We start from the raw sequence: 13,959 nt of genomic DNA on the forward strand, positions 1-13,959 counted from the left end.
GACTTATACTCTCAATGTCTAGAAAATACAGTGCTATTGATTAACGGTGCACTATGTAATTTTACTGGATGGTATCTGCCACCTGGAGATGTTATTGCTTTACCTGGAATGTTCCAATTTGTGGCATTACTCAAAAATACATGGGACAAACATTTATTCTTACTATGAGTGGTGACCTTTCCAAAGATCTATTTGTCTCCACAATAAATACTGTGGAACTGGAAGAAGCAGGTTAGATTTCACTTCGTGGAAACCGTCTGACCTCGCGGCATTAGAATTCGTTCACTCGACGGTAGGCAGGTACTTTTTTATTTAACCAATCGCTGCTATTTGGTTGTGGCGTATGTAATGCGCTGCTAACAGGGGTAACTGGTATATTAAGTTTTTCCCTAATCCTGAAGGAAGAAGGGTAATAACATCTATCCCCCTGTTAAATTCACCAAACATTCTCTTTGTTCCAGCTTTAAATCCTCGATCTTGGGAATTGTTGCCAACACACAACGTATGGTTCTTTGCTGATTGGCTGGTGCCCAGACTCGCACTTCCAGGGTTCTTGCAAAATGTCTAGTGCAGGCATCTCCAACCTGTAGCTCAGGAACTACCAGTAGTTCTCCACCCCCTTTCAAGTAGCTCGCCAAGGGATTTCTGAATTACATGTACTGTCCTGAATAATTCAAATTTGATGAATTAAATGTCTATTGCTAATTATTAATTGTAAAACTATCATTTTGATGCCTGATTTTGTGTACTCATAAATAAATAATGGTTTATATTTGATGTTTTATCTAACTGCAGTCGGTAAAATGAGTAGCTCTCTGGCATTTTTGTTTTGTAAAGGTTGTTCACCGGAGGAAAAAGGTTGAAGACCCCTGATCTAGTGTATTCCGATTCCTGACCTAGGCGCTGGAGAGAAATTAAACTGAGTGGAGGCACTAGGTGGCACCAGCCTGGCTTGGTTATCAGAACCTCCACTAGAAAAGTTACATAGTGCAGCTTTCATTTCAGGTTAATATCAGTGTTGAATGTAGTTTTGCCATTAATAACAGCAGTCAGTACCTCCCTAAAACTCACATGGTCCTTGCAGAGTAACCTCATTTCTCACATGCTCTTTTGCTTCTGCCTGTACATTCAATTACTTCACATTATTCTCAGACAGGTGGCTAGTGAGTTATATGTCAGGCTGCGCTCTTTGCAGATGGCGTTTAAGATTCATGCGGAGCGGGAGGGAGTGGTTGGAAGGTGGGTTCAAGGCTTCCGTTGCCGCGGCTGCACTTGCCTGTCAACGGCTCGTCGTATGAAGTCATCAATCTCCACGAGCAGAGCGGCCCAGCAGTCCTCGCGGTTCTCCAGAGCTGTGATGTATGGATGTGGGCTACTCCTGCAACACAACAGGGACAGAGCAGAGGCCATGTTCACACTGGGATCCACAGCCACAATTCAAACCCATATTCAGGAAATGCAGGACATAAATATAGATGAGGCGTTCACCTTGGGACTGGTACAGGTTTTTAAACATAGTGGAAAGAGCCTTACTAACCAACAGAGTTTTAAGCTTGGCACACATGTTGTTTTTGTGGGTAGTCAAACTCTACTTTCATAAAAGAGGCTTTGCTACATGTCCATGAACAGAAAAAAAAATCATGGTTTAATGATTTAATTAAAAGTAGGTATGTAGTCGCAGTTATCAAGAGCAAAAATATATATTTAGGAGAGTTCAGTTTAATATGTTGCAATATACAGTCAATGCCTTGGTGAAAGGTTGTAAGAAGTTCTAATGAGGGATGCATTGATTCCGATACTGCTATTTGTTACTCTTCTAGTGTTGCACCAATGCTAAAATTTCAATCTAGATTTCGCTTCCAGGCAAAAAGCTCTATCAGGGTTCCCACTCTTTTTCACTGACAAAATTTCAAAATTTTTCTATGATTTTTCATGACCTAAAGTTAATTTTCCATGACTTTACAGAACCTACATGTGTAGGATTGATCAGACTTTTAGGTCTAAATATGAAATGATAACTCTTTCCACTCACCTTATGATTTGGTATCATAGTTTTTTAACGTTCAAAATACTGACAATTGGGGATTTAACAATATCCAAATCTCTCAGTACGATATTATCACGATATGCATCTCACGGTAGGATATTTATTATAATTTGGAGTGTCAAATATAATTCTAGATAGGACACTTTTTTGCTTTTAAAATACCTTGACAAGATAGTATATAGTATAATATATAGTATAATCAAGTAAAACCATATTTCTTCATGTTGTCTGTGCTGAAATGAATCATGGGATATGTAGTTCCCGATGTTTAGTAGCTGTTCCTACTAAAGAACAACGCATTTAAGCAAAGGAACTTAAAATTCGATATATTGTGACAGCTCTCAATATTATTGTGAGTCTTCAGGCGATACGAATATCAAAATATTTCGGTTATTGTTACATCCCTACTGTCAGTGCACTTATTGTCGTCTCTTTTAAACAAAATGCATATACGTTCAGAAATAATCATAATAAACTAATGAGAACTTAAGAGAATGCTGTAGTGGTGTGAAAGAGATTCTAAAATTCCATGACTTTTCCAAAACTTTAATTGAATTTACAAAATTCCATGACTTTCCCAGGCCTAGAAAATGTCATTTTCAATTTCCATGACTTATCCAGGATTTCCATGACCGTGGGAACCCTGGGTCTTATAACAATTTTGTTATAGCACAACCTCAAGACATTTACAAGAGAGATGTTTTGATTTGTATATTTAGTCTGTTCACACCTTTTCTGGTTTAAATCCAAATGAAGAATTAGTTTGGTCCTGTTCTGGTCCTGGTTCCAGCATTACAATTTTGATGTAATGAATACGAAAGTGTGATCAATACTTGTACAAATGAGTATCTACTTTCAATACTGTTTTTAATATAGTTAAGATTGAATATTGATTCCAAGATTTCGGGCAAGGGTTAAGCAAATAATTTAAAATGCTCTTCTAAAAAAGTACTACTACCTGCAGGATTTGTTCGAACATCCTCCAGATTTCCGGAAGATCTTTTAAAACTGTCCTTTATAACAAATGAAACCCCTTTTAGACCTGTTGGTTGTGTTGACCAGCCTGTCCGCTCAGTGTAAACACAAGGCAAAAACCATGACCATCAACTTTGCTAATTTGCCAAGCCATTAGCAGCACACAAACACTGGGGTCAAATCCAAGGTGAAGAGCTGTTTGGCTTCTGCTCTGATCAAGTTGGGGTCACTTAAAATGGGTCAGAAGGTGATCCGGCGGTTATACTTAGCAATGGTATCGATCCATCACCACACATGTGAGACGGAAGCTACAGAGGCTAACGTGTCAATGCCTGTGCAGTGGCCCAGACCTAAACTAGCCCCCTCCCCTTTGTCTGCTGGAGATGTAATCTGTCTGACCATCTCGTCCCCTCTCCTCAGGTTCCCCCTCAGCTCCTCTGCACCTCTCATCCTTCAGAACCCCCCCAGGCCTTCCCCACCTTCAGGCAAGTGGACAAAGAAGGAGGCAGGAAGTGTAGACAGAGCCAGTTCCCTTATCGTTCAACTCCAAGTTCACCAACAGGCCAGGAGCAATTATGCCTGAACCAAACAAGTGCATACGCTATTATAAAAATATGTTTGGATAGGAAGGTATTCAGTGATAAATGTATAAATCCTTGTTTAACATTTTGTTCATTGTAAACAACAATACTGATCTAAAATGGCTTCATAATAGGAACAGGCTGATCATCCTCCTGTCCAAAAGTGCAGAACTGAAGAGTTGAAAAATAATTCCGAGACATCTTTGGACCCTACACGTCAGATCTGGAGACAGAATTTTTTGAATAATTCCAAGTAAGTACAGAGAAGTGAGAGGAGATAGAGGACAGGTGTAAATGAAAGATTTCTGAGCACTTACGCCTCAAATGCAGGTCAATAGAAAAATCATTAATCAAAAAACAACATGGTTTTACGTAATGTGTCCCTTTAAGTACACACAACTCTAAAATCTGCCCATTACGCAGGACTTTAAAACATTATGACTGCATTAACCATTCAGTCCATATGAATCCATTTTGCTTTGTTTGGCCACAGACTAAAGAGTAGTGAGAAAGACACATCACTTTGTTTAATTAGATTTTGTAAAAGCTAAATTGGATACAAGATTTCAAAGTCTTGTTTTTATTGTAGGACAGTAACTTGAGTTGTCACAATGAACACAAGATGGAACAACGCCTACAGCCCAATGTTACGTCTGAAGTCCATGTTATGTTTTTAAGAAAGCCCAAAGACAGTGAGACAGACTGGCCACAGCCGTGGTCCGGCCCTGATCCCGCTGAGGGCTAAAGTCGATGTGCTCTTCGCGGCAGATTGCATGGGGCAGCGCTGAGCAGACGGTCAACAATGGGCACCAGTGTGCACCCTCCATTAATCCCGCAGCACTTACAGTTACCCAGCAGTGCCCGGGCCGGAGGAGCCAATGAAGGGCCAGGCTGCCAGGCCAACGCCGCCACCCCGCTGCCCCCTGCACATTCATCTTCCCTTCAGGGAGGGGCACTCCGCCAGACAGCCACAGACACCCAGACACAGATGAAGATGGAATGAGAAGGGAAGGGACAATGGGAAGGAAGGAGAGACGCGAGAGGGAACAGAGACGCACTGGATAAGACGGGTCCAAGAAAAAAAAAGAGGTAAGAGTATCAGAGGTCCAGAGAGAGGGAGCAGGCAGGAGGGGCTTAGGCTTTTTTATCACCCGCTGGAACTGATTAAGGAGGCCCTGGGATCCTGGCAGAGGTGGCGGTCTGAGCTAGCAGGAGGACAAGAGGAGGGGGGGTCACAGTATTCAACCGGCCAGTCTGACACAGCAGCACTACTGTTACTACGGCTAGACAAACAAACAGACAAGACTAGAGTCCAGACAAAAGCCTCTTCTGTGATCAATATCTGCATCGTACAAAACATCAAAGGAAAACATGTCATACAAATATTAGAATGGATTACAATATTTGGATAATTATTTACAATACAAAGCTTGAGGCTAAAAGTGGCTCTCATGCATATTCTAAAAGTGAAATGTCTATTAGTATGAAAAACACATTACTATGGGACTGACCTGATTGAGTACGGACAGGTGAACGGTTTACTGGGGTCTCTCTGGTCCGCTTGCATTTGCAACAACTGGCCAGTCACCTTTATCAGCCCCTGGACATTTCTGAGACCAAAGACAAGCACATTTTTTCAACTGGACTTAAATGTAGAATAAAGATTAGCAGCATGTATTGAATTTAAAAACTATGCAAAAGCTGACAATGCATTATTTGTGTATATTTGTATGTGTACAGTGTAGTGTTTGTGCACCTGGCAGAGGGCAGGAGGTTGAGGACTCCGTTGAGCACATACTGCAGATCTGCGTGTCCCTGCTCCACCAGAAGGACCAGGGCCTCACAGCACACGCTCCGCACCAGGTCATTCTCACCAGAACACTGCTGCCAGAGGGTCTCCAACGCAGGGCCCTGATCAGACAACACACAACATCCCGTAATGTCCCTGAGTGTAAAGAAACACTGAATAGGAACATTTCTTCTTAAAAAAAAAAAAAAAAAAAAAAAAACTCACCTGACTGGAGGATTGACTAATTTGTCTGTTCTGCCCTTTTTCCTTGAGAACAGCAGCAACAAGATTTCGCACATTCTACAACAAAACACATAAGCACATGAAAAAGAGGAATAGTTTTTGTATCTGTACCAGTGGCTGGGGTTAAATACACACTCTAAATCAGATTAATATCAGATTTTCACATATATATTATTATTAAAATGACGTGTAAAACAACTAAATTATCAGATTTATTTCTGATCATGGTGACTCTGGTTACTCACACCAGATTTTGTTTTTTACATGTCATTTAAATCATCTTAAAAGTTCAGAAATCAGATAATAAATCAAATATTGGTGTGCATGTGAACATAGCCACTGACGATTCCATATCTATAAATAATCCTTCTTGAACTTCATGTTGTGCATATACAAAAACTAAATTCTTTACACACATAAAGACAAGATGAAATATTGTCTATTTAGAATAAAAGCTATAATAAAAACTTTTCCACTAGAGCGTTTCTTAATCCTACCTGAGCTTGTATGACTGGGTTGGGAAAATCAAATCGTGTCTTCAAATTCTCCATTATTTGTGCTGGTCATGCCTGAAAAACAGAAATACCCAACAGCATACGGTTAGCATTAGTTTACTCTGACATCTGGCCACATTATCAGACTGTGACCATCCAAACAATACGCGATAACAGCGGCACATGCATGTCTTTCAGTCGTTTTGTTCGAATTTTGAAAGACATTTTTGAAGCTCGCGCTCAGTGATACCCTTGCATTCAACTCAAGACTATCACATATCAGTCAGTGTGGCTTTGAAACACCAGTTCAGCGATGCAGCCACCTGTTGTTCCTAACGGAGAGGAAAGGCAGTGCTTGGAGGTATTCTCGGCCCCTTTGAAAATCTATCCCGGCAAAGTTATCACATTATTGACCTGGAGGAGCCATGGACATAATTCTGCATTAAATTATTTACCAGTCAGGAGAGTAGACCAGCTTGCTGATGAGGTCACAGGGTGCTAAGCCGCGCACCCGCCCATCTCATGTTGTCTCATTAGGTCAGACAATATGGTTTACAGCAGACCACCAGTTGTTTCAGAATACACAGCTGCTACGGAAGTTAAAAGACGATTTCTGGGAAGAATTTGGGATTGCAAGCACTTTCTTTTAAATCTATACAGTGAAATAAAGTAAACTCCATGGCATTCTTTTTATACTTCAGTTAGGTGAAGTAAAAATGTTGGGCGTAAAAAGTTGGGAGTAATATTGAAGATATTCGTGTAGCTGTAGTATCAGTATAATAGTACAAGTTAGCAGCAGAAGTAGAAGTAGTAGTAGTGGTGGTGGTGCTACAGGCAGCCTCAACATGATTGGAATTCCTTTTGTTTTTTTCTGTAATGCAAGAGATTCACCCAAATCCTCTATTAAGAACACATTAGAAGCATGCAAGTATTGTGTTCTGTTTCTCTTTTAAGTACTGGGAATCTTGCAAAGCAAAACCACATCCGGATTACCATGTTAGAGCCCTGAGGCAATCACAGGCCTGCCCTCCCACGAGAGCGCCCCACACACCTGCCTCTGTGCACAGTGTAGACCCTGTATCCTCTAAGGTCCATTTAGGACGAGTGAATATGGCATATGGTATTTCTAACTTCAAAAACACAATCCAGTCCATAAGCAAAACACTGATATGAGGATAGGACAGAACTATGTAACACTTCTGGTGGAGGGTACGTCACCAGGTCATGCCCATGGAGATATTATTGCTTGACAAAGAATGTTCCACAGTTTGGTATTATATGATCCAGAACTTAGCCCTCCAGTCCAAGTTACAGGTCCAGAACTCCAGATTTATGGAGATAGGATTTCAACAACATTGGACAATGGTTTTTCAAGATATTTTCTACAGCAATATATGTATTTGATTGCTGGTTTAAAATAATGAAATACTGTGGAGCATTTCAGACAAGGCCAAAACATCTCTATGGCAATTAAGAATCTTACTTGACAATGAGTTCAGAATAAGCTCAACTTGCATTTACGTTTAAAAGTGTGATCAAAAAGTTAATAACTAGCTATCTTAGCTCTCTGTTCAGACAGTATATATGTATATTTTTAAATATATCAGTTCAGAGTAAAATGGTAGGTTGATATTTAGTTAGAGTGTAACCTTGAGTGTTGCCTTGTACTTTTAGTCAATGGTACTATACTGAACTCATTTGACCTATTTGCAAAATGATATTCAAGCGCAGACAACAGAATAACAGATGATGTATTTCTTTTGCTTTTTTTATATACAAGTTGAGATGGAACATTTTCTCATTAACATGTCTATGAATCAAAATGTAAGCAATTAAGAGTAGAGCTACAAAATGAAATCCATCCACATGTGTAAAAAACAAACAAATGGGTAGCCTTTCCCCTAAATTCTAACAAAAAAAATTATTAAATACGCAGAAATGCATTATCAGGCTTCATGAAGTCATAACATCTTCACCCTACAGTATCAAATACTGTTTACAGTCAGGAGTTTGTTTAAGAGGCTTGTAAACTGATATAATGCTCTTAGATTACTAAAAACAGTAGCAATATGAGCCTGGTGTGGTCGACCTCCTCCCCATAGACACGCGCTCGCCCACTAACCCCCCACTGTTATCTCACTGATAAGCCATAGTGCTGTGCTGTACTGTCCAGCCACCTGGTCCGAACACTGTGTACTGCTGCCATTGCTACACGCAACCTCGTGGAGACACGGGTAAGCCACCAGAACCAACACATATGACATTCAACTTTTTATTTTTTTCTGAAACATATGTTTATGTTTGTCTTTTAACTCGCCAATATAAGCTAATGTAGAGCCAATTTGACAAGTTTAGAATGTAAATAGTTCACACAATATGGTTTTGCTTTGCCAAACTAAAAATGTCATTTCATGTTGCAACTTACCCCAAGATATATTAATATTAATATCTTTGTTTTTTAGAATCTAGGTTGTGTTCCAGTGGGTTCGACAACATTTTTACTTTACAGCCACACAATATGAACCAGCCTGTACTGCTAGGTCTGCATTAGGAATAGAACAAAAGGACAAAGCGTGAACAGTGTTGAGTGGACAAGGGCTTTAGAATGGACCCAGGACTGGTTTAACTGCACATGCCAAACAGGCGTGTGGTGGTACTTTTCAAGGATTTTTACGTGCAACAAGCCTTCATGTCAAAGAGGAAACTCCAGATTGCTCCAGCAAAAGAAAGTGTCTGATCAACTATCTGACAAACAACACATAAAGTTTTTTTTAAAGGAGGATGTACAGGGTGACAATTACAATAAGAATAGTTGGTTTCTTCAGTATACTAGAAAAAGTAATGTCTCAAATGTCCAAAATGTCCAATATTATATGACTGTAGACAATGACATGATATGGAAGACACAAAACAGCTCCTACAGGACTAATATTGATCAAAAATGTGCAATATGTAACCTGGAAATTTAAGATAGAGCTTTGTTTATCTACTAGAAGTTCAGTGTTCTTTTCTCAGTATAACTATTATGTGGTTAATTTTCCAATAACACAACTTCAAGGAATATGCAGTTTAGTAACACCACACAACAAAGCAAACACATGCTGGAACATGAGTAAATAACATTTCTTTGGGCTACACTGGACTAAAATTGAGCAACTTTCTGCAGTTAGCAAACAGCTAATAGTAGCTACAGCGTAATAATGTGTTTGTTTTAGCTTATGTGTTGAATTAAAAACGATCGGAAAGTATTTCGTAGTGAAGACAGCCCAGGGTCACGGTACTTAAATAATTATAACAATCATAAATTATATAGTCGGTGAGAGGAGCTCAAAGTTTTACCTCCTTCATCCAAAGTCTGCGGATAGCGGTACAACTGTATGGCGAGCGGAGAGGACCAAAATACATACGCGCGAATCATAATTAGTCACGCAGTAAAAATAAAAAAATACAAATATATTTTTGTTTTACACGTGTTTTAGGGCAATTCGTGACACATGTGTTTTACTTAATATACAATTTATGATGAAAGCCGGTTACGTCTAATATTTCAAGCCCTGTACAAGGCGGAGTGGGCAAAGGTACACAACACGTGGACGATTGAAACATGCAAATATGAGGAAGATATGAGCATGTACTGTACAGTGAATAAACACTGTACTGTGCTTATCCATCACAGACCTGATAATCTATGACCAATCTATATCTCACGGTCTTTTACAGCACACGTGCACATTAAGCTATAAGAGCGTGTGAAATGTGGTTTACAATTTATGGCAGACATATTTTGAACAAAACAGCTTAGTGGGCACTGTGGGCTACCTGAGAACAACACTGCCTAAACTGCTAACACATGCTTCATTCACCGGGGTCCCCCGAGAGAAATGAAGGCAACACAATTACAGCAGAGACGTGTCTGTCTGATTGGATCACTGAACCAGTCTGCTGCGTCCTGATTGGCTCTTATCGACTCGTGCTCTGCCCGCAGCCCCCACACTGCGCGTGCGTTACACCTTTATTTATGTAAAGTTACCCGGATTCTACCACAGAGTGAGCGGAAACCACAACTTTCTCCCTTAACAATTAAAGGGCTCCGAAACTATGTTTAAAAGAGCAACATGGACTTTATGTACCAACCCCATGAGCAAATATACTTTTGTAGGCGTTGTTTCTATGTTTTGTTTGCCAGCGTTTGTTTACTCTCCAATATCACACAATACAATTCCACTTGGCATAAGGCAAAATTTCCCAAAATGTTTGAGTAGGTCAATCTCACCCTCAACCATAAATGCAGTCAGTTGAGCAGCTTATTGTCTGAAGTTTCTTGACAAAAAATACATTAAATCACAGGCTATGGTAATAATAGACTAATATCACATAATAAGCGCATTCTCAATATTTTGTAATGTCATGTCATCATTTTCACTGGAAGCAGCTGCCAGCCCAACATCCTGTACAGGCGATAACAATTTTGTAAAGAAATAATGAAATACAGTACAGTACAGTGGTGGCATTGAATGTTTCTTGACAGTAAATTAATACTTTTCCCTTACTGTTCTGTGGTTACATATGTTAAACATTTGGCCAGTTTTATATGATTATGTCCAGTAATTACAGAAATATTTAACATAGCCTACAGGTTAGTGTACCTTTTCTGGTGGAGGGTTACTTTGCCCCATGGTTTGCCCCTGCTTATCTATCTCCATGAAGACAAGTAGAAACTATACCAAGTTACAGGTCAGACATCTCTAATAAAAGGGATGTAAAGTTTAATGCCATCTGTGGGATCAAGGAATATTTACAAGGAGACAAGCAGGTTGCTGACCCTCCTCCAGAATGGGCGAGTGCACCTTTCAAATACAACCACATAATGCTCTCCTTGTCTCTAGATCAATATTGGGCAGTTCTGAATGATATTAATATTTTCGTTTTCATAACATTAAATCATGTAGACATACTGCCTCCTCGGTACTCCTTCCCAATATTTCTCCACGTGTTTGTTTGTAGTTTGTGTTGTAGTTTGCTTTATTGTGAAAAGCCGCGCCGGAAGCAGTCCTCGTGGTGTCGGGGATGTGACCGCCGGTGAGGCTTTGAAAGTCTTGAGTGTGACTTGAGTCCAGGAGAACCATGTCCGCCGTCATAGGCAAACTGTACTCACCTCTGCTCTTGTTCCAAACTAATTCTCCATGAAATAACAGTAACGCAGGGCCTCGAGGATGGCCGGCTCGGTAAGTTACCCTCCGTGCGCCATGCTTTCCCGCCTGGCTTCGTGGACTATCGGGACATTTTGCTGCTTCGCTGCAAACCGTGGACTCTTGTGTATTTTTTTTTTTTTTTTTTTTTTTTTTTTTACTAAAGAGGATTTGCAAACGGCGCTGCTAGCTTGAGCCGATACATGCGTGCGAGTGTCTGCAAGGGGATCTATTTTTTACATGTGCACCGTGGACTTTTTAACAACTTCCCCGGATTTACGCTGTTTACGTTTCTTTTATTAGCATTTTACTGTTTGGGGCTGTGCATAGCCTACTGTACTTCATGTACGTCAACTTTTGGAGTGATTTCCTTGCAGCCCCTTCAGTCATTTCGGACACAGCAGAACATTGCATTTATTAATTCCCATTTTCCATTTACGATAACTTGTCTTAATCATAGACAGTTTACTACAGTTTTTTTTTTCCTAACCTAATAAGTAGAACTATGGTATCCATGTCCATCATGCTTCTCAACCATACCTTAAAATCTATTCAGAATGTGGCATTTCTCTGCAGCTCATTTTCCATTCGCATTTCCAGGGTGCTGTCCAGGTGAAACTAGAACTTGGTCATCGAGCCCAGGTCCGGAAGAAACCCACTGTGGAAGGCTTCACCCACGACTGGATGGTGTTTGTGCGCGGTCCGGGGCACAGCAACATCCAGCACTTTGTGGAGAAAGTGGTTTTTCACCTTCACGAAAGTTTCCCCAAACCAAAAAGAGGTAAGGATGACGATTGTTCCTTTTTTATGCTGTTTATTTTGTTGTTTTGCATTACAGCTGTGAGAGAGATGATTTGGAACAGTTGTCCTTGGGCAGGCTGTTAGCACTGACCTATATGACCTGAGAGGACCATTGCTTATTCAGTTGCTTTAGAACCTATTTATCCACTCACTCTGGCTCACTTTTCAGCATTGTTGTCATAGCATGGAAATCTATTGCAGGATGATGGAGGGAGATTGTTGAATGTGTCCATGGGGTTGCATCACCGAGGACATTGACTACCATTGCATAGAGAGTGGAGCCTTGTCGCGCTTTGGCAAAACAGTCCGTGGTGTATTGATATGTTTTTGAAATTGTTGCAGCACTGTAGCCAATTATTTCTTCTTAAGCAGGGGGAGTAAAGGAGAGAGAGAAAGAGAGAGAGAGAGGAGTCTTTGAAGTTTGAAGTCAAAAGAATGCATGCATGTGGCCCATTCTGAGTAGTAGTGGAGCTACATGTTGTTAAGGTTAATGACATTCTTAAAAGTTTTTCATTGGTAATTGTGCTTTTTAACAGGTCAGCATGTGCCAGTGGTTTTGGGAAGTGTTAAGTTTGAAATAAAAATACTCAACTACGAACTAGATTATGTTTTGGTACACTGTTCTTTAATCCTGTTTTATTTCACAATGTACAAATCATGTTTTTAAATTAAGTAAATTAACTGTTGGTGTTTTTTTGTCAGAGAAGTTGTAATTCTAAAGCATAGTTTTTATAGATGAAGGTTGTGAAAGTTTGTCTTTGTGTTGAGTTTTCAGTTTGTACGTCTAAAATCAATTTGGTCTCCCTATCTTTATTTGACTTGCTGATGTGATGCATTCTAATCGTTTTTTACTGTCTTGCATAGATAATTGCCTCTTTTGTTGCAGACTGGGCAGAACTGTTAGTGTTAGAGTTTCAGTCTGTTATCCTGATCAAGAGTTTAATGTGACCCACTGCTACAACTTCACACATTAGATATCATTGTGGGGAAATTACTTGTATATTATAAGAAATGTGATTTTGTTGACTTGATCTTGGAAAATTGAATATTTGTTTAGGATAGAAAATGTAATAATTCAATTTACTACACAAGGTAAGTTGGGAAAGACACAAAGAAGACTCTTTTTCACAAGTTCTGATTAAATTTGTGCTTTTTAAACAAAGCTTTAGTTCACTGTGCACATCTTAAATCAAGTCCACAAGTATTAACCCATGCATTTCAGACCATCTTTGTGAAGGTCTAAACTACAAGCATAGCAGGTTTTCTACATAAGATCCCATGGAGACCGGATATTTTGCTAGTATTCACAAAGGACTTAAATAATCTTGCTGATTGCGACGATTCAAATTGCAATTTCCACTGGATTTTAATTAACCTTGCACTCTAATAGGAACACTTGAGTTCACTTGTGCCTGGAGCTGACCCCTATAGTGGCTGAGCTGACATAAGCTAACAGTTTATTCCTGTATTATATAAATATTCTTCTAATTTATATGCAGTTTTTATAAGGTCATTCTTTTCAAAATTCTGCCAAGTTTGAGCTGTGAAGTGACTTTTATATGAAACGTTATGGCAAATGAATACAGAGCAGAAGCGAGAGGAAGCGTGCGCGCTCTGATTATGATGTGAAATAAAAGATGACGGCAGAAGGAATAATAAAGTGCTCCCATAGTGCTCACTCAGCTGTGGGCCACGGACCTTATATGAGCTCCGGTTTTATTAGCTCCAACCTGTGCTGCAGTGAACAGGAAGGGTAGCCACTGTGCTTTGACTGACACCAGGTTACTGACACTTTATGAATACTCTTATGTGACTGGCAACTACTATTATTTTAACTTGA

At 39.8% G+C, this 13,959-nt stretch overlaps 2 protein-coding genes across 7 annotated transcripts in view; one reads left to right on the forward strand and one right to left on the reverse strand.

Moving 5' to 3' along the window:
• focad (focadhesin) overlaps positions 1-9,508 on the reverse strand; it is a 32,444-nt gene extending 22,936 nt beyond the window's left edge. The window contains exons 1-6 of one of the 2 annotated variants that reach the window (XM_020936403.2): positions 9,469-9,508; positions 6,133-6,204; positions 5,618-5,692; positions 5,360-5,514; positions 5,115-5,213; positions 1,277-1,378 (exon numbers count right to left, since the gene is read on the reverse strand). In XM_020936403.2, the coding sequence (XP_020792062.2) occupies positions 1,277-1,378; positions 5,115-5,213; positions 5,360-5,514; positions 5,618-5,692; positions 6,133-6,186 (485 nt within the window). In that variant the 5' untranslated portion in view covers positions 6,187-6,204; positions 9,469-9,508. Of the gene's footprint in view, positions 1-1,276; positions 1,379-5,114; positions 5,214-5,359; positions 5,549-5,617; positions 5,693-6,132; positions 6,205-9,468 lie in introns of both variants that reach the window. The other variant, XM_055156063.1, reaches the window with a different exon arrangement.
• mllt3 (MLLT3 super elongation complex subunit) overlaps positions 8,292-13,959 on the forward strand; it is a 34,676-nt gene continuing 29,008 nt past the window's right edge. For 4 of the 5 annotated variants that reach the window (XM_020936404.2, XM_055156066.1, XM_055156065.1 and 1 more), the window contains exons 1-2: positions 8,302-11,354; positions 11,919-12,099. In XM_020936404.2, the coding sequence (XP_020792063.1) occupies positions 11,343-11,354; positions 11,919-12,099 (193 nt within the window). In that variant the 5' untranslated portion in view covers positions 8,302-11,342. Of the gene's footprint in view, positions 11,355-11,918; positions 12,100-13,959 lie in introns of all 5 variants that reach the window. The other variant, XM_055156064.1, reaches the window with a different exon arrangement.

The sequence above is a fragment of the Boleophthalmus pectinirostris genome, unplaced genomic scaffold (genome assembly GCF_026225935.1).
Source record: "Boleophthalmus pectinirostris isolate CB_2022bp ecotype Guang Dong unplaced genomic scaffold, ASM2622593v1 HiC_scaffold_20, whole genome shotgun sequence".
Taxonomy (NCBI): Eukaryota; Metazoa; Chordata; class Actinopteri; order Gobiiformes; family Gobiidae; genus Boleophthalmus; species Boleophthalmus pectinirostris.